Source organism: Nicotiana sylvestris, chromosome 12 (genome assembly GCF_000393655.2).
Source record: "Nicotiana sylvestris chromosome 12, ASM39365v2, whole genome shotgun sequence".
In the NCBI taxonomy this organism is placed as follows: Eukaryota; Viridiplantae; Streptophyta; class Magnoliopsida; order Solanales; family Solanaceae; genus Nicotiana; species Nicotiana sylvestris.
In genome coordinates, this window is record NC_091068.1 from 135,194,592 (window position 1) to 135,215,571 (window position 20,980).

Here is a 20,980-nt window from a genome sequence, read left to right on the forward strand (position 1 = left end):
AAAGCAATTGGAACAATCAAGGCCACCGAACCAACCAACATTTTCAAACTGACAATTGTTCTTTGGTTGGAAGATTGAAACAGGTGTGATCCGGGGCAACCGTCCAAAAGCAGGTGCCGCCCAAAAGAAAAGGAATGCACAAGTGCAAGAAACGGCTTTGCAATAAGGAATCGACCCAAAAGGGAAGTTTCCCCAAAGTTCTCCCCTGCATTTTACTAAACGAAATATAATAATAAAAAAACGAAAAAGGAAGTAAGAAGAAAAACTCAAAAAAAGAGGGTCAGTTAGAATCCCCGGCATTTTCCATTTAGCCAGTATTAGGGCTCCAACCCCTGAACTGAGCATTTTTCTGTTAGCCAGCATTAGGGCTCCAATCCCTGAACTAAGCGTTTTGTTTTAGCCAGTATTAGGGCTCCAATCCCTGAGTTGAGCATTTTGTTTTAGCCAGCATTAGGGCTCCAACCCCTGAACTGAGTATTTTTCTGTTAGCCAACATTAGGGCTCCAATCCCTAAACTGAGCGTTTTGTTTTAGCCAGCATTAGGGCTCAAATCCCTGAGTTGAGCATTTTGTTTTAGCCAGCATTAGGGCTCCAACCCCTGAGCATTTTTCTGTTAGCTAGCATTAGGGCTCCAACCCTTGAACTGAGCATTTTTCTGTTAGCCAGCATTAGGGCCCCAACCCCTGAACTGAGCATTTTTTCTGTTAGCCAACATTAGGGCTCCAACCCCTGAACTGAGCATTTTTCTGTTAGCCAGCATTAGGGCTCCAACCCCTGAACCGAGCATTTTTCAGTTAGCCAGCATTAGGGCTCCAATCCCTGAACTGAGCACTTTTTCACTTAGCCCGCATTAGGGCTCCAACCCTTGAACTGAGCATTTTTCTGTTAGCCAGCATTAGGGCTCCAATCCCTGAACTGACCGTTTTGTTTTAGCCAGCATTAGGGCTCCAATCCCTGAGTCGAGTGTTTTGTTTTAGCCAGCATTAGGGCTTCAATCCTTGAACTGAGCACTTTTTCTGTTAGCCAGCATTAGGGCTCCAACCCCCAAACTGAGCATTTTTCTATTAGCCAACATTAGGGCTCCAATCCCTGAACTGAGCACTTTTTCACTTAGCCAGCATTAGGGCTCCAATCCCTGAACTGAGCATTTTTTCTGTCAGCCAGCATTAGGGCCCCGACCCCTGAATTGAGCATTTTTCTATTAGCCAGCACTAGGGCTCCAATCCCTGAACTGAGCGTTTTGTTTTAGCCAGCATTAGGGCTCCAACCCCTGAACAGAGCATTTTTCTGTTAGCCAGCATTAGGGCTCCAATCCCTGAACTGAGCACATTTTTCTGTTAGCCAGCATTAGGGCTCCAACCCCTGAACTGAGCATTTTTTTGTTAGCTAGCATTAGGGCTCCAACCCCTGAACTGAGCATTTTTCTGTTAGCCAGCATTAGGGCTCCAATCCCTGAACTGAGCACTTTTTCTGTTAGCCAGCATTAGGGCTCCAATCCCTGAACTGAGCACTTTTTCACTTAGCCAGCATTAGGGCTCCAACCCCTGAACTGAGCATTTTTTCTGTTAGCCAGCATTAGGGCTCCAACCCCTGAACTGAGCGTTTTCTGTTAGCCGACATTAGGGATCCAATCCCTGAGTTGAGCATTTTGTTTAGCCACCATTAGGGCTCCAATCCCTGAACTGAGCATTTATTTTCTGTTAGCCGACATTAGGTCTCCAATCCCTGAGTTGAGCACTTTTTCATTTAGCCAGCATTAGGGCTCCAATCCCTGAACTGAGCGTTTTTCCTTTAGCCGACATTAGGGCTCCAATCCCTGAGTTAAGCAACCTTCCTTCAGCCGACATCGGGGCTCCAATCCCTGAGTCGTGCATTTTTACCTTTGGCGACATTAGGGCTCCCTGAGTTGCGTTTTGTGGACTAGAGTTTTTTTTCCAATCACCGCATCAGTACTGTAGATTTATTATGGCAATTAACTCACGAAATTTTCCTAGTGAAACTGGGGCAGAAAAATTTCGTTCGTTTGTTTTGTTTGTCTCAGTAGGTTTGACCTCGAGGAGCATGGATCGAGATGACCTACGGGATTAGTCTCAATCTTGAATAAAGAAAAGAAGAAAAGAACAAAAAAGAGAAGATGTTCCCAAATACTAGAACAAACAAACGGCGGGTCGCTCCAAAAGTTGATCAAAGTCCCGAGCTCCGCCAATCCCGTCTCACTCAATACCGCAGAAATAAATAGGCGCCTACAACTTGCAAGCATCAAGATTTGGATCAAAGTCTACAAGCAGAATCAGCTAAGACCCAAGATCAAGTTGCGAAAGAATTATAGATAGGAATCTTGTAACTAGCGGTTGACAGGCATAAATAGTTAGTTCAGTTTCAATTTCCTTTGGTTGTAATAAGGAGGTCGGTAAGCAGTAGTGGCAACAGCAACAGCAGTAACAGCAAGCATTGCAATCCCATGGTAGTCCCAGCTACCAAAGTTTCCCGAACTACATTGACCTGATTCCTGTTTAGCCCAGGATATGTAGGAAATCTTTGAAGCAAAGATTTGGTCAAATCTTTCAAAATGTGCTTCACACGGAATATTCCAAAGGGCAAAATCGCTCATATCCGCTCACTTTATCTTTGCACGAAAACTCTTTGTGTTTTCGGGCAAAGAGGGGCAGCTGTGAGCACGTGATTTTTGTTTCACGGAAATCACTCCAAAAAGAAATCGAAAATAAAACAAGTTACCTTCGGGTACAATTTTGAGAATTTGCGTGATATTTTTGGTAATCATTTTTGTCCGTAAATATTTACTTTTTTGTAGTTAATTGCGAAATATAAAATAAATGTATTACATGCTTATTTAGGATTTAATTGTACATTTAGGAATTAATTAAATCATGGTTTGGTTTTTAAAGAAAAATCGCAAAATGTATGCTTTCCGTCTTGTGTTTTGTTGTCGTGGTGTGATTTTACCTATTTAAATAGTTTAATATGTGTGTGATAATTGTGTTAAGTATTAATTAATATGTGTTTAGTTTTACTTTAATTAGGTATTGTGTTTAAAGTAGAAAATAAAAAGGAAAGAGTGCAAATTGGTCTAAAATCGGATTGGGCCAGTTTATTTAGGAAAATTCGAGGCCCAAAAGCACCAAAAACCAGCCCAAGGCAGCCGGTCCAAGAGACCCATCGCCCAAGCCACCAAACGACGTAGTTTGACACCAAAACTATGCCGTTTCAAGAACAATCCATCTCAGCCGTTCAAACCAAGTTGATCTGACGGCCCTCGTCCCATCTTCCTTACCCATTACCTGACCCGACCCATTCCACCCAGAGATCCACTGGCCTCACTTAAACCCATACGACGTCATTTCCACTTAAGCTGGTTAATCCAGGCCATTGATTGTTGATGATCGAACGGTCTAGATTAATTTTCCCCCTAACTATATAAGCCCAAAACCTTACCCCACGCCCCCATCCGAACACCCCCCTTCATCGTCCCAAACCCAAACCCCAAACCAGACCTCCCAAACCCTAGCCGCCCCTGTGCACCTTCACCGTAAACCCGGCGGCAACGACGCCAGTGACCACCAAAGTAACACCTCTGATGCACCTCACCACCCTTAACACAGATCTATTACTCTCTTGCCTCGAATCATTCCCCATCGCCTCGAATCTTCGTTTGAAGGTTCGAGCAAAATCCCGATCTACACCAACCCACCCCAGATTCACAGCAGGCACTCCCCTGACCTCCCTCGTGACCAAACCAGGCTTGGTTTGGTCCGAATCTAACCAGGAAAACCTGAACCCCTAATCTGAGCCCCAAGAACCCTAGAAATCCAGAAATCAGGATTTTGTCCTAATTAGCAGAGGTTTGAGGGTCTAATAGACTTTAGTCAAAGTGTTCTCTATTGAGTACACTTGATTAAGGTCCGTTCGACCTCAAAAAGGTCGAGTCTGAGTTCAGGCTCGTTTCACCTAGTTTGCTCGAGGTATTTTTTCCCTTTCTATTTGATCTATTGTTGTTTGTTTGTTTTGTTGTTCGTCTGTTGTTTAGAATAATTCTATTTCCAATTCCTTCGCTTTGTTCTTTTCTTCTCCAAATCAGACCTATTATTTGGTCGAAATTTTCGTCTGTTCATTGATAAGTGTATGTGTTTAAACTGTATAAATGATTGGAATGAGTTTTGGTCGATTAATTGGTCCCCAAGGTAATCCCCTGTTTTGTCTGTACAATTTGAACTCCCTGTTAATACTGTTCGATTCCGATTCATTTGCTATTGATTGTGCGTATTGTAATTCACATAGTCGATTTGATATATGTCGTCGATTAGTTTCAGCTTTGAATGGTAATAATTTGACGCACGTTGTTTGATTTCTGCTAAAGCATCGTTCGAATCCAATTACGAATTGATTATAGCTGCTTATAGTTTGTGTATTTGAATCAGAAATCGTTTAAGGATTGCTTATATCTGCAGTTTAACATAGATTTCAAAGTTCAAATTGACATAGAATTTTGTCCCTACGTGGATAGCATGTGCATTATCAATTGTGAATGAGTTAGGGTTAATTGGACAGTATGTGCTGTCAGGGCATATTCAGGTTGCCCATACTCTTGTTTAGTTTAATAAAATGATAAACCATTTTAATAATGAAAAGAGGTTTTTGCCGGGGGAATCTCATGGGAAGGACTTTTATTTTAATCTGTGAGTGGAAAAACAGAAGAAGAACATGGGAGGGGTTCAGTTTGTTAAAGAGGCTGTTTGAATGGGCTGATAGAAGCTATAAAAACAGAAGGGTTTCCATTAGTTGAGAGGAAGTTTTCAGCCATCAGAAACAGCCCCTAAAAACCATCTTTTGGGGAATTGTTGAGCAACATAAAATCACAGAGAGAACAGAGGGGAGGGGCATCTTTTGAGGGTTATCTTTCGTTCTGAAAATAGCTGACAAAAAAGGGGTAGATAAAACATCATTCCATTGAGCTTTGGTTCAGTTCAAAGCCCCAGTAGTTGATATTGATCTTCTGGTCTGACTCCAACTTGTTGGAACTTCCTCTGCAATCTCCTGGTCCAACTTTGGTTTGAGTTCAAGTCCATTTTGTGTCTTTTGCATGCTGTTTGTTGCTGTTTGGGTTTCACAAATCATCTCGGGCTTCGTTTGAGTGTGTTCCTGGTGCATCTGGTTGCTGAAACTGCTGTGTTGCTGGTGCTGTTTGTTATTTATCACTGCTGCTGCACTGATCACTCCTCTTTTCCTTCTTGTTGTCCAATTTCCAGGTACACATTTTGAATTTCACACCGATGTAACAGTAAAAGCGTGAAATGAAAGATGCGAAGGAGTTTTAATCATTGGCTGCTGCACTTACAGTTTTATAAATGTTGTTAGATTTGTGTAATTCTTAGTTTGTAGCTCGATAGCAAAATACATTAGTTAGCTTGTGCTTAAATTGAAACTTAGTTTGTTTTAAGTATTGTGATTTACAGTTATTTGGTTGTACAAATGATATAATTATGCAATTGGTGGAATGCACGAGTAATTAAGCATATTCGATAACTAGACTTCATTTAGTTATATTTTGTACGTATAGGGTAGACTGCTACTAATCTCGCCAAACGCAATATTGCTTTTAACCATCTGAGTTAACTCTGTCCAAATTGGATTCCATTAGGCAATTTATTAGGACAAAGGTCGAATCCCATTGGTAGCATCATCTAGTAGATAATTCCATTAATCTAGTTTAAATAATGTAGTTTAAATTCAAACTTGAAGAATGTTTAGCGCGAGTTTTAGCATTTTTTATGCGATTTTCTTTATTAAATCAAAAGCCTATTCATGAGATAAGGCATGAGATAATTCTCATAAATAATTAATCTGATAATTAATAAGGGACCAGAGTTGGCCAAGCATGTAATTTAATTAGCATGTAATTTCTTTTCTTCCATTTTTTAGAGACAAACATAATAGAAAAAATGTAGTCACTGTAGGTTTATCCTTTCAAAAATGAGACGAGCCTCGCCAAATAACATGCACAAACTGTGGGGCCCTCATAAATGTACATATTAAAAGATACTTAGAATTTGGGATGGGCCGTTCAAGTGAATTTCACGGCCTTCCCCAAAGATAATAACGCGTTAGACTCTTTAGGCGCGACTTAATTAAATTATATTCCTAAATTCGGGTGCGCATTTATGTGACCCAAATCCAAATCTCAACGGAGTCGGAATGTATTGACAACCACGGGTACATTGATTGTGACGTGGTTCGAGATGCATTTTCACGACGTTGCAATTCTATAAAAAATAATAATAATAAAAGCAGTTTAAACTTAATAAAAGCACATAAGTAATAACATGTATTAAATCAGATATTTAGTAATTATAACAATTTAAGCAACCGTGCTAGAACCACGGGATTCGAGGGTGCCTAACACCTTCCCTCGGGTCAACAGAATTCCTTACTTAGAATTTCTGGTTCGCAGACTTCATTTGGAAAGTCGAATATTTTCCTCGATTTGGGATTCAAGATAAACCGGTGACTTGGGACACCAAAAGCCAAACCTTTCACAAGTGGCGACTCTGAAATAAATAATCCCATTTCGAATATTGTCACTTAAATTGGAAAAACTCCCTCGCGCACATTTACCCTTCGGGGCGGGCGCGCAAAAAGGAGGTGTGACACAACCTTGTATCATTTCTCAGTGGATTGTTGAACGATCTCATTGTACTTCCCAGAATAGTAAGCAGCTATTGGAGCAACTGCTTGAGCAACTTTAGGAACAATATGAATCCAGTTTAGAGAGAGCCAAGCTGATGCTGCATATTGTTCATTGGCTCGTACTTGGTGTAAAGTCCCTTGGCGGAAGGCTCATCCTTGGCATAGACTGTTTTTGCAAGTCCTGATACAGCTCCTATAACACCAACACTTTTGACATCGGCTGCGACAGAGCGAGCAGCTGCAGAAGCCTAGAACACGGATCACAATCTTACGAATAGACTCATCAACCTGCAATCAAATGAAATAGTGAGCAATCTAATGAAAGAGGCAGAGCAATTTAATAGTATGTTTTTAATAACTGACAAAGCATATTTAACTACAAGAAATATGACTACAAAATTTATAGTGCCAGTTGGTACTAAATCACATACTATTTTCATAAAAGGTGAAAGTTGTTACATATTTTATTTATCAGCCTAATATTATTATCTCTTCATTCGCCAATCAACATAGAATTAGATATATACAATAGCAACAAGAATGCTAAAAAACAGAACCAATATGCATCCCAACAGCCTTGGATTCTACAACAGTTCACCAAATCAGAAGAGCATCCTCACTGTGAAATCCCATAATCAATCCCTATGCAACTAATAAGATATCTCAAACATTTCATGTCTAAACTAACTTTGTGCCTAACAGAAAAATCTCACCACCACAACCACAGTGCATCAATGCCTGAAAACATCCAAATTTCATTTGAAGTATAGTAAAGAGAATATGCTAGTTCAGTTCTATGGAATGTGGAAACAGAAATTTACTTATAAAAGAATTTTCCAAGTAAAGCAGGCAACAAGAGAGGCTAATTACACTCTCGAATATAAAAAAGAACAACTATCCTAACAGATATTCTAAAATAAAAATAGGCGATACCATAATTTTTGCTAAGACTGTTTAATTCAGAACTCATTAGTTGGTACCAAAAGATAAATTTTATCAAAAAAGGTATAGTAGATGTGTGCAAATCAGGAACAGTTACAGGCTCAATGACCTTTGGAATTTTGAATTTTCCCAATCCAATCCTTGGCGAGGATGTAAATTTTGAAACAGGTATATGAATGAAGAAAAAAAAATTGAAGGTAATTGACGTTGCGCAATCTGCTGAACTTCTATAAAATGGTCCTACTTTATCCTAATTGAACAACCAGATTTAAGTGTCAGTGCTATTATAATAAAAGATAAAGCTTAACATGAAATGGGATCAAATTATGTTTTGTGGAAGAGATATGGTATAAAGCTTACATATGTGCTCATAATTCCAGTACGGTCAACAACTTCAAAAATGGGCTGCAACGCAGTAACACCAGGCCTAGCAGCTGGGTACATAATGACCAACAACTCCAAAAATGGGCTGCAACGCAGTAACACCACACCTAGCAGCTAAGTACACAAAGACACAATTGTCAAAAGAATATACTTTGCCTGGTAATAAGTAAAACTAACACGAAAGGCAAGAACTGCCATTCTAAGTCTTGATAGAGGATTCCATCTACAAGCACAAAGTTCATTTTGGGAGGGAGGGGAGCTGATCTTGCTCATCACCATTTACCTATTACACATAATTTTTCTTCTTGTTCGTCATCTTTGTTGTACCAATTTCAGAATAAGGCACACAATACATAAAATCTTTAAAATTCTATTGATTTGGATCATTGAATGACGAAAAGTTAGTTCAAGTCTATTCTTTCGACCGTACAGATATGCAAACAGATATAAGCATCTAACAGAACAAGTGATATCATATTTGCCACAATGGAAGATATGTTTACCTCTATCAAAATACCTGTATTAGTGATAGCTTAATAACTCTATATATCTGCTGAGGTACAGGAAGCTGGCCTTGCTGATGAAACAGTAGAAAATTCTCCCACATTCCATGGGTTTGATATTATATCGCCAAACTAGATATCATATCACATGCTAAAGAATCAATGACTAATTTTACAACAAGATTTATACCAACAGATTTCAGTCTGCATCACCCGTATTATAAATTATACAAATACATGCACAGGGTTGCCTCTTGATGAGGGCTCTACATTCATTAATTTATCAATACCTCTTATAAACCCAAGCTTCAACATCAAGAACTTGATCCTTGAAAGATTTGGAAGCCAATAATGTCCTTCAAACCATACGGAACCCCATGAAGAGGACCTATAAAGAATAGAATCAAATAAATGTTTCCCTTTGAGCAAATTCAGAGAAAGCTAATTGTATATGAAGTTTTCTAATTAAGATAAAAAAACCGACTGGATTCATTTCTTAGAATAAAGTGAAAAGTGCTGCAATAATGGAGGATGTTGAGAATCGGTAAAATGCTAATAGTAGCATGGGTATACAAGAAAGGAAGAGGGCCAAATGGAAGAGAGGAAGGATGGATATCACCCAAATATTCGCCTTTTGAAAGCAGTTGATCCACTTCTTTTGCTTGTTGATATGCTAATTCTTCAGTAATTTTGATAACGGATTCAAGGACAGGACCATACCTCTGAATCTCCGGAATTGCACATCATTTTGAGAATCAAATTATTCAATAACGAATAAAGCAGATTACATGAATGAAAGCATTCACCATACCTTTTTAATCTGTCCAAAAATATTTCTATTAGTGCGCTAATGTATTTATTTTTCCTTTAAAAGTTGCCCAAGTTCGACAATTTGATATAACATATCATGTACTCAATTAATAAAATTTAAAATGACATACATTGGTACAACATAAGTACTTAGTTAATATCTCCTATAAGTTAAAAGCACTGATTTCATTAGTCTTATCTTTTAGGACAACATAAGCAAAACAACTGTACAGATTTTTACTGCTGGTGTAAAGGAATCACAACATTTCAAAATAGAGCAATTAGAGCATGGAATACCAACAAAGAGGGCTCCAGTGAGACAACAGAGACCACTATTGTAAATTAATGGGAATGGAGACAACTAATCAGGTGAGTAAAATTCTGTACCAGTAACTCTCTTGGTTTTGGATATTAGGAGTGGAAATTACAGATTCCATGTATTTGTAGCACCTTCGCTTGCTCATTAATTTCAAACTTTGATCTATATCACTCAATGGTGCTTTGGCTGAGCATAAGCAATACCACATATCAGTTCCATATTGTTGGAAGCTTCTATGCTGCACTTCATTGTAGACTTTGAAAATCACTTTTACATGTCCCTATACAGATAAGTCACCTAAAGGCTAAAGGTAAATATATAGCTTTTCTGGGCAGGACTAAGCCATGTATATACAGATGACCACATATGCTCAGATGACAAAAGTATCCAAGACTTTTAAGTTATTTTCCCATAAATGCATAATGAGGTTTACTGAGATTGGTAATATCCAGATAAAGTAACTAAATACTAAGTGTCACAACCCTAACCCCGAACCCGGTTGTGATGGAGCCTGTCGTGAAGACAAGGCCAGCCAACTAAACTCAATTCACTTATTAAAGCAATTAAACATTATAAAGGCAGTCTAAAACATGATAAATGATAATAAGTAGCGGAAATACAACTCGACACAGCCCTAACCGGGGTGTCACAAGTCACGAGCATCTGACAATATGAAATCCTCAAATGTAACTACAGATTTTTAATTGCTGAACTAAGAACATAAAGGAAATAAATAGGGAGGAGCTCCGGGCTACGAACGCCAATGGCTACCTAAAGACTACTCGAGATCCGCCTGAAGCTGGAATGAATCAACACTCGTGAGCGGTACCAGCTACGCCTGAGTCTGCACACAGGGGTGCAGGGAGTAAAGTGAGTACTCCAACTCAGTGAGTAACAAATGTAAATAAAGACTGAAAGCAGAAAATCACGTAGGGCACAAAGCATTCTATAATGAAGCAGTAAAACCATTGCAAAACAGTAAAACAGTGAAAGATAGGTAAAATCTTTTAACTCAAAATATAAGTTCATATAGAAGCCCTTTTCAATGATTAAGCAGGTAATTGACAGTCAATTATGAAAAGTAAACACATAAAGGCTCGCCCCTCGGGCACATTATCAACAAATCCGCCCATCGGGAAATATCTCAAAATAGTACTAGCCCTCGGGCAATCACATAGAACAATACTAGCCCCTCGGGCTCAATCACATAAAATAATACCAGCCCCTCGGGCTCAATCTCACATCACAATGGATACCCGCGCTCACTAGGGGTGTACAGACTCCTGGAGGGGCCCCTTATGGCCCAAGCGCAATAACAAGCCATCTCGTGGAATCAAACTAGGCCCTCGGCCTCATATCAATCAATCCACCTCGTGGCATACATATCTTAGACCCTCGGCCTCAAATCAGTATCAGTGTTTCCTCACAACATAAGCCATCGGCCTTACTCAGTCAAAAATCCTCACAAGCCCCTCGGACAATAGTAAAATAGTGTTTCTCAGTCCAAACATCATTTAAGTATTAAAACTGAGTAAACATGATTGGGTAGTAAAACAATGGAAAATAACATGACTGAGTTCAAGTATAAAGTCAAAACAATGAGGAAATATCAATAAAAATCCCCAAATGGTTCAAATAATTGGCACTAGGCCCAAATATGGCATTCAGCCCAAATAATGATGATAGCAAATAATTTTCAATCAAATACGCAGTAAAATAATCAATCTGTATGGACCAAGTCACAATCCCCAATAGTGCACGACCCCACGCTCGTCATCAAGTGTGTGCCTCACCTTAATATAGCACTACGATGTGCAATCCGGGGTCTCAAACCCTCAGAACATCATTTACAATTATTACTCACCTCGAACCGTCTACATCTCTAGCTCGCGACACCTTTGCCCCTTGAATCGACCTCCACGTGCATCAAATCTATCCAAAATCAGAACGAGGACGTCAAAATATACTAAGGGAACTAAGCCCCAAGCGAAAACAATCAACAAAGGGCACAAATCCCGAAATTACCAAAACCCGACCCCCGGGCCCACGTCTCGGAATTCAATAATTTTTGCACCAATAGGTTTCTTATCTCCCTATGAGTTCATACATATCAAAAGTTCAGAAATCTGACCTCAAATGGTCTATCAAGTCCTCAATTAAAAGCCTAAGTTTCCAAGCCCTAGTTTCCCCAAATATCACCCTTAATTTCCTTGATTTCTAGCTCTAATCCATAGAATAATAACATATGAATGAGTTTCAAGTCCAAACCTTACCTCAATAAAGTTCCCTTGAAATCCCTCTTTCAAATCGCCCAAAAAGCTCCAAGCCGAAGTCCAAAAATGGTGAAATAACCCAAAATTCGCGAAGGACTCTATTTATTTCTTCTGCCCACTTGTTCCGCATCTGCGGCCCCATCGCCTCTTCTGCGGTACCGCATTTGCAGTATAATATTTTAAGAATTAATACCACACAAGGGGGGGTTGATTTGTGTGGTACCCAATTTTCACTTAACTACTCTATAGAAGAACCTGATTCTTCTAGGTGTTCCAACTACTATTGTTTACGAAATAATAAATAAAGAAAATAAAGAACACAGAGATTTTTACGTGGAAAATACCTAGCTCAAAATGTGAAAAAAACCCACGACCTACTACTCAGTAGGATTTTACCAAACTTCCACTAAAATCACTGAGCCAAAACAACATTTACAAAACTTTTTGTAAACCTAAGGATTAACTCTAATCCGGTTGGGGCACACAGCCTCAACTGTTGCGACAACTTCAAGTTAGCTATAAATTGAACACTCTAGGTACCTAATACAATTGCTTCTATGAAAGCTTAAAGGTACAACTTTAAACTACCTACTACAAGTGAACTAGAGTAAATAATAGACACAATGGAACTGGTTCTTTTATCTCGTTCAAGTAGCTTCAGGAATGCACACTCAAATCACACATAAATTGCTTGCAAAATCGCCTTGCTTTTTTGCCCTCAATTTAGTTTCACTTCTACGTATGTGCAATACCTATAAAAGAGAACAATCACTGTCATTTAATAGGTTAGTAATCAGAGTTTGATCGGGACTCAATTGCTGAACTTCCATCGTAGAAGAGTTCATGATGATCTCAAACTCTAACACTATCTTTATCCTGGATCGTGTTCTCTTCATATAAGGAGACTTTCTCCCCTTATCTAATATGCAACCTTTTCGATCAGATCAGGAGATATTGCTGCTTGATCAGTAGGACTTATCTCCTTCACGTGCATCTCACATGCATAGATTGATCATGACTGTGCTTCACAAGATGGACCTGGTCCATGACTGAGTTCATTTGTCATTTTTCAAAACTTCACCTGTTCTTGGGCCAACAAATTTCCCCTTTTGATGATGACAAACTCTGTGCTTTTTACTGATTTGATTCCCGTAAGAACTCAGGTTAACTATCAATACTAAACTTAGAAAATTCACTTATTATCAAGGAATGAATTAATTAGGTTATAAATATCACTTATTTTCAGAATGTGTAAAGTACAATATCTCTTCCCCCTTTTGGCATCATCGAAAAGTTGCATACGAAGTGTGATACCCAGATTTTAAGTACTCATGGCCACTGGGGCAACTGCAAGTGCAATCATCAGTAATCAAACAAACATATTTAAACTATCAAGGACATATTAATCATTGAACAAGAGAAAATAGCAGTTATCATTTATAGAGATATGTTGCCACCTACAATCCACAAAAAGAAATAAAAACATTCAAACCATGAGCAAAAAATAGAAAAATCCCTAATCTGGGTCACTGGGGTACTGAACAAGTTCAGGAGACAGAAGCTAGGAATCCTAAGGCTTGGAAGAACTGGAGGGTTGGGTTTGAGTTTGGAGAAGATTCAGCATGTTCTGAAGAATTCCAACATTCTTCTCCTTTTCTTTGGCAAGCTCAGTTCTGAGACCATCCCTCTCAGTTTGCACTTCAACCACACGATCCTTGAGCCTATCAATTTCAGCATCCTTGGCTGCACATTCCTGAACCAGAGTCCTAACTTTGCTGTTGATGGGTGTCTTCTGGGATGAACCAGGTTCAATGGGGATAGCATTTACTGAATAGTCATAGGCAAGAAGAGTTTTGATGCCAAAGTGTTCATTGCTTGAAGCCATGTCCCATTTCTTTAGAGGCACATTTAGCCTGTCCAGAACTGTGGTCAGAATGAAGCCATATGGAGTAGCATGAGCTTTGGAGCCATTTATGACCCTGTCTAGCAGTTTGATAATAAAGGCAGGCCAGTTGATTTGCTTTCCTCTCTCCAGGCACTCCATAAGAACCAGATCCATATAGTTAGCAGTGTGCCTTCTCTCCTGTCTGGGCAATAAGAACTTGTTGACAAATTCAAACACAACCTTGTGCTCAGGCCTCATTTCACTTTTCTGCACAGCCTTGGCTTCAGTCACCTCTTCTGAATCACAAAACCTCTTGGTGATTTCAAGGGCAGTAGGGAGGGAGTCCAGGCATGACCATCTTTGCCTTGTATAGTCATCAAACCCTTCAGAGGGTATGTCCAGGATCTCTCCCAGTTTCTATGCATCAAACTGCACTTTAACTCCTTTGACCAGGCTACTAACGACTCCATCCTTAACATCAACATTGGCCATAAATTCAATCAACTTATTTCTGGCTAGCCTACCATCCATCTGAAGGACCATATCCTTCCATCCCTGAGCAACTAAAGCATTCACCAATCTCATCATTCCTAGTTCCACCAGGTCCTTCAACAGTCTACCCTTTAAAATCTTTCTTTTGCCAAAAATGGCAAGCTTGTCCAGTTCCTTCTCAGAATCATTTTCTTCTTCTTCTCCACTCCAGTCATAATTATCAAAAACTTTTGATTGTTTGGTTTTCACTGCAGATCTTGTCCTCTTGGCTAGTGTGGGTTCAGCAGCCACAGGCACAAAGGAAGAATTCTTGGAAGAGGTCTTGGGATTTTTAGGCTTGGGTGTAGGAACCTCCACTGTTGTACCCCTTTCTTGATGGACCAGTTCCATCTCCTCTTCCTCAACAACCTCTGAGGGTTCTGCAATCTTTCCCTTTCCCTTATCCTTTTTCTTTTTCTTACTTTCTTCTAAGGCCCTTTGTAGACCAGTTTCACTCTGTTTCACCCTGCTTCTTGTAGCTCTACCCCTTGGCAATGAGGAGGAATTAGGTGTTGGAGATAAAGCCTTTCTTTTCTTAGAAGGCTTAGGAATATTTGGGGCTTTTGTTGTGGGAGTTCTGCGTTTCTTTGGGTCATAGCTTGCCCAACCTTTTTCAGTAGGTCAGCTACGGTCTCTTCAGCGGATGAAACAGGTTCATCTCTCCGTGTGCTCAGATGAACCAACCCCTCAGCAGCTTCCCCATAACTACTTCCCCTTGACTTCATGTCACTCTCTTCTACCCTTTTATGTTCAATCCCACAGATGGCAGACACTATAATTTTCCCAATTCCCCTCTCTTCACCATATGCACCCTCTCTCTCTTTTTCTTTTTCAAAATTCTTTTTACCTCCACTCCTACGTTTCTCAAGCATTTCAACATCTCTAATTGGTCCAACTAGAACAAACCTAGTCTCTAGGTTTTCAATCACAGATGAACTTACCTTAAAAGGAGATTCTTGAATCTTTTTCAGAGTCAGAAGACCCATGTACTTCCCCCTCAGTTGCGGATTGATAGGATTCAGACTACGAGCTGGAGTCGGAATTTGGAGCTTGGCTTTTTTTCACTTGGATTGATTTCAACCTTTTATTTAAAGCCTTCCTCAGAGCCCTAGATGCTACAGTCTTTCAAGCAAGCATTTTCACCCTTCGTAGTCTAGGTTTTGGGGATACACTGGGTGGAGTAGATGTGGATGAATTTGAGGGAGATGGTGGTGGAGGAGTTCCAGGATTTTCTTGTGGATTAGACATGATTGTTGGTTTCTTGAGAGAATTTGGGAATTTTGGAGAAGAGGGCAAGTGAAAGTGAAGAAGAGTTTTTGACGGTTTGGAGTTATGATGAAGGCTATAGAAAAGATGTGTATTTAAAGGAATTACACATTTAATAAGTAACGACAGCCTTTTGCAGTGGTCAAATAGGAGTCTAATCAACCTGAAATTCCAGATTTTGAATGATCTATTTGGCTTCCCTAGATATTAGGCAAAAATTGCGGTCTAGAGTTCTAGGTGGACGAAACTGGTTCAATGCTAACGGATAGAATTTTCTAGGAATTTGACAAGTATAGGACTTATGCTCTTGATTGAATTATTAATCTTTCTAATTATGCAGAGTATAGAAAACATACCTACGCTTTCATATGAACCCATACTGATGAATCAGGTTCTTCATTTAGAACTCTCTTGAACATGCCTCAAATGCCATAATAGAGAAACTTTTGTAAGAGATCAGTGAGTCATATAAACACATATCACAGGAGTATACTAATTAAAGTATGAAGCTGAGTAAGAATTAATCTAGATAACATCGAACCCTCATCCTTGTTATTTTCTGTAACTGCTCTGAAGGTGTAGGTTAAGCAGAGGTTTGCTAACGTGCTCTATCAACGATGCCGTGCCGGAAACGGTAGGCAGGCAAACTCCGACCACTAGGATGAAGGTAGATGGTGACATGAGGGTAATTACTCCAAAGTTAGGGGTCCCTCAAGCTATGGAACCACTGCAACTGAGTAATTGGGTAACGACTGGAAAAGGATCAAGATGCATGCAATAGGAAACAACGATGCCGGTGATGCTACACAAGGAGGAATCATCTAATGCTACTGCTCGAAGACTAAATTTCCTTGAGAAACAAGCTGTACCAAGTCCGATCAAAGGAAACTCTAAAGCTGAAGGTCTGATCAAAGAAAACTTTGAAGCTGAAGGTCCTACTATGGCGGATGTGGTGAAAAACAATCATGCTCAACATCTAGGTATGAAATTGAAGTTTTTCCCTCCAGTCATTAAAAATAGAGTTAAAGTTGTGCAATTAAATGAGATCGAGATGGAGAAACAGAGTAGACAATGGATAAATGCTTTGATTGGCTATGTATTAGGAGGTATGCCAAGTTTCAAAGAGATGCTACAATTTGTATATGAAGTTTGGCACTTTGTATCAACTCCCAGAGTATTCCTTCATGATGATGGATACTTCATATTCAAATTTGAATCGGAGGATGATAAGAACTTATTATTTTAGAATGGGCCATATACATTCAATAGTAGGCCGATGATCTTAAAGGAATGGATACCAGATTTCAAAATGAACAAGGAGCCTCTGCGACTTGTTCCACTATGGGTATCATTCCCTAAGCTACCTCTTCAATGCTGGACTGAGGAAAATCTGGGTAGATTGTCTAGCTATCTAGGTTGGCCAATATGTACTGATAAATTGACAGCAACAGGAGATAGGATATTATATGCTAGAGTTCTCATTGTGATGGACATAACTCAGCAACTTCCAGAGGTGATAACGATTGAAAAATCTGATGGAACCATATGGCAGCAAGATATAAATTATGAGTGGAAGCCTAGATTCTGTCAAAACTGTGCACACTTTGGGCATTTCACTGAAAGTTATGGAAAAGAGGATCAGCAGGAACAAAGTGTTCAGAAGAAAGAGCATAATAAAGTGAAACAGAAGCCAACACAATAGAAGAAAAAATGGAAGGTTAAGCAAACAAACCCAAAGCCACAAGAACCTATTGCTGTTGAGGAAGATCATAGTGTCCCTACCAAAGTGCAAGTTCAAAGAAGTGGAAACAAGGTATTAGTATTTCAAGAACAAAGGCAGGGAAATCAGCATGAGGATCCGTGTCACCAGGAGGAAGATTGGGATAGTGATTCAGAGGAATCCCTGGGGATAAACCAATATTCACCCTTGATGTTATAAAGCAGGTGAAAGGAGAGTAAGTCAGAGATTTGCTAGGAAACATCCTCCATGATTTTCTGTTCCTGGAATATTAGAAGGCTTAATAAAGCCCACAAGCAAAAAGAATTCAAGGACCTTTTGCTTGGAAAAAAGATATACCTAATTGGTTGCCTTGAAACTAGAGTTAAACAACATAAAGCTGTAAAAATAATCAGAAAGTTTGGAAATGATTGGGAATTCTATACAGATTATACTCATGCCCTTAATGGAAGAATATGGGTTGGATGGAGGAAAACTTCAGTAGCTGTCAACATTAGATATAGTACTGCACAATTGATTCACTGTTTTATTGAGGATAGACAATCTCAATTCAATTGTGAATTGACATATGTGTATGGTTACAATACAACTGCAGGAAGAAAACTATTGGGGGATCAATTAAGGAACATTAAAGGTTCTATAAATGGACCTTGGATACTACTGGGAGACTTTAATACTATACTGTCTAGTGATGATAGAGTTAATGGAGTACCAGTACATCCTGCTGAGACTGTGGACTTTTAGAATTGCATCACCGATTTGGGAATGGGGCAGGTGAATAGAAAAGGGTGGTAGTTTTCCTGGTGCAACACAAGAGATGAGAATGAAAGGATATACAGTCATATTGATTGGGTGTTTGGTAATGCTGAATGGTTTCAAACTAATGGTAGTATTGAGGCTAATTATCTGAATCCTGAGTATTCAGATCACTCTCCCATTGTGATTAACACTGTGACAGCTAAACAATACCTTAAGAAGCCATTTAGACTGCTGAATGTCCTACTACAACAGGATACTTTCAAGTCAATTATTCAGAATGTGTGGCAGCAGAATATTGAGGGATATTGTATGTATGAAGTGTGACAGAAGTTGAAGCTGGTGGAAGCAGAGACTAAACAACTGAATAAAGAATACTCATCTTTAGAAGGCAGGATAATGAATTTGAAATAAAAGTTGGGGGAAACTCAAGACAAATTAGCAGAAGATTTGTTCAACAGTAGCCTGATCAATGAAGAGAAAGAGATACTAGTAGAGATGGAGAAATGGGGCACTATTCATGAAAAAGTTCTTTGATAGAAATCCAAAGCTACATGGAATTCCTCAGGTGACTCAAATACCAGATTCTTTCATGCTCATATGAAAGCTAGACAGGCAAGGAACAGAATCTCTTCTATACAGAATGAACAAGGAGTCCTACTCACTGATCCAAAACTTATTCAACAAGAATTTCTTCAGTTCTTTAGAAAGTTATTGGGTACTGCTGCTCAGGAACTGCCTTGTATTGATACAGCTGTTACAAGGAATGGCCCATGCTTAATTATAGACCAACAAAGAGTTTTGATTAAGCCTATTACTAGAGAGGAGGTAAGCCAAACTGTTCAAAACCTTCCCAATGATAAAGCCCCGGGAATTGATGGCTTCCCAGCTGAGTTCTTTAAAGCAAACTGGAGTGTTATTGGAGAAGACATAATAACAGCAGTGATGCAATTCTTTGAGAATGGCCAGCTTTTGAAAGAAATTAGCTGTAGTACTATAACCCGGGTGCCTAAAGTACCAGCCCCCACCTTGGTTAAGGATTTTAGACCAATAGCTTGTTGTTAAACTATATACAAGACTATTGCTAAAATAATAACTGAAAGGTTGAAGACAGTGGTGGATAGGATAGTAGGCCCTTCTCAGTCAGCTTTTATTGAACGAAAGAGTATACTAGACAATGTCATAGTAGCTCATGAATTGGTGAAAGGATATTCTAGAAAAGGGGTGTCTCCTAGATGTATGGTAAAGATTGACATTAGGAAAGCCTATGATTCAGTGGAGTGGATTTTTTTACAGATGGTGTTGATTGAATTTGGGTTTCCTATGAAGATGGTAAATTGGATAATGACTTGTGTTTCAACTGTCAGTTATACCTTATTGATCAATGGAGGACTGACTACCAGATTCCAAGCAAAAAAAGGGCTCAGGCAGGGGGACTCAATGTCATCCTACCTATTTGTATTGTCAATGGAGTACTTGAACAGAAGCTTGAAGAAGCTAAATGCTAATCTTGATTCTAACTACCACCCCAGATGTTCAAAGCTCAACCTAATTCATATATGTTTTACAGATGATCTGCTATTGTGTTGCAGGGCAGACAAAATTTCTATCCTGTTGATGTTGCAGGCTTTCAATCATTTCTCTGAAGTGTCTGGACTTAAAGCCAATATGGAGAAGAGTTCATTGCATATAGCAGGGGTATCAAATGAATTCAAACAACAGATTATACAAGAGATGGGCTTTGCTACTGGTGAAATTCCTTTCAGATACCTAAGTGTTCCTCTATCTTCAAGGAAGATTACAGTTCATCAGTGTCTACCTCTAGTAGAGAAGATGATTACAAGAGTTAGATGCTGGTCAACCAAACTATTATCATACAGTGGAAGGTTGCAACTAATAAAAAGTATTATGTTCGAGATGCAGACTTACTGGGCTTAGATCTTCTTACTGCCTAAGAAGGTCATCAACATGGTGACTAGTATATGTAGAACATTTCTTTGGACAGGTACAAATGAGGTGTCTAGAAAAGCTCTAGTGGCTTGGGAGAAACTATGCATGCCTAGAGCAGCTAGAGGCCTGAACATAATAGACTTCTACAAATGGAATAAGTCAGTAATTTGCAAATTATTGTGGGCTGTCAACCAGAAGAAAGGCAGTCTATTTTTTTTTAAATTTTAATGCATATACTTGCAATAAACTTCAAAAAAGAAACATATTTTGTATTCTACACATACTAATAAACAATATTTCAATATGTGCAGTAATAACAAACTTTAAAAACCGAATGTATTCATAAAGTATCATAATAATAAATATTACAGTTGCTCAAAAACTCTTTATCATTCACTTCAATAAATCAATTAACTTTTGGCCGCCATTTCCAATTGCATCAACCATATTTTCCTGAATTTGACATGTTTGAGTTCTCTTTTGCCATCTGGGAGTACTCTTATAGTGATGAAAACTCTAGGTTGAAAGTTTATCTGTACTTTTAACATATGTATCTGGATTCTAGCTACTTCCCAGACTATGGGTGAAATGGATTCACTACTTTTACATAAAGCAGAAGACTATATCAGATTGTCATATTCCTAAACAAGCAAGCTGGCTAGTTTGGAAAATATTGGAGGCAAGAAAATGGTTAGAGAATTAGGGGGATCCTGCAACAATCCTAAGAAGCTGTGAATCACAATGGAAGTTCAACATAAAGAAAGCATACAAATTGTTTACCCCACAGTTTCAGAAAGTAGAATGGAAGAAAGTAGTATTGGTACAAACCATTATACCCAGGCATCAGTTTATTCTATGGCTAGCAATACAAAACAGATTGGCTACTGTGGACAGGCTACAGAAATGGGGAATTCAAGTTGA

The 20,980-nt window shown here is 39.0% G+C and overlaps 1 protein-coding gene across 1 annotated transcript; it reads right to left on the bottom strand.

Moving 5' to 3' along the window:
* Window positions 1-6,779: 6,779 nt before the first annotated feature.
* LOC104215381 (REF/SRPP-like protein OsI_017815) lies at window positions 6,780-8,635 on the bottom strand. Its single transcript, XM_070164498.1, has 4 exons — window positions 8,546-8,635; window positions 8,005-8,142; window positions 7,742-7,894; window positions 6,780-6,950 (listed from the first exon to the last, which is right to left on the bottom strand). Exons 1-4 carry the CDS (start codon window positions 8,633-8,635, stop codon window positions 6,780-6,782), a joined length of 552 nt encoding a protein of 183 aa, XP_070020599.1.
* Between the last annotated feature and the right edge of the window lie 12,345 nt (window positions 8,636-20,980).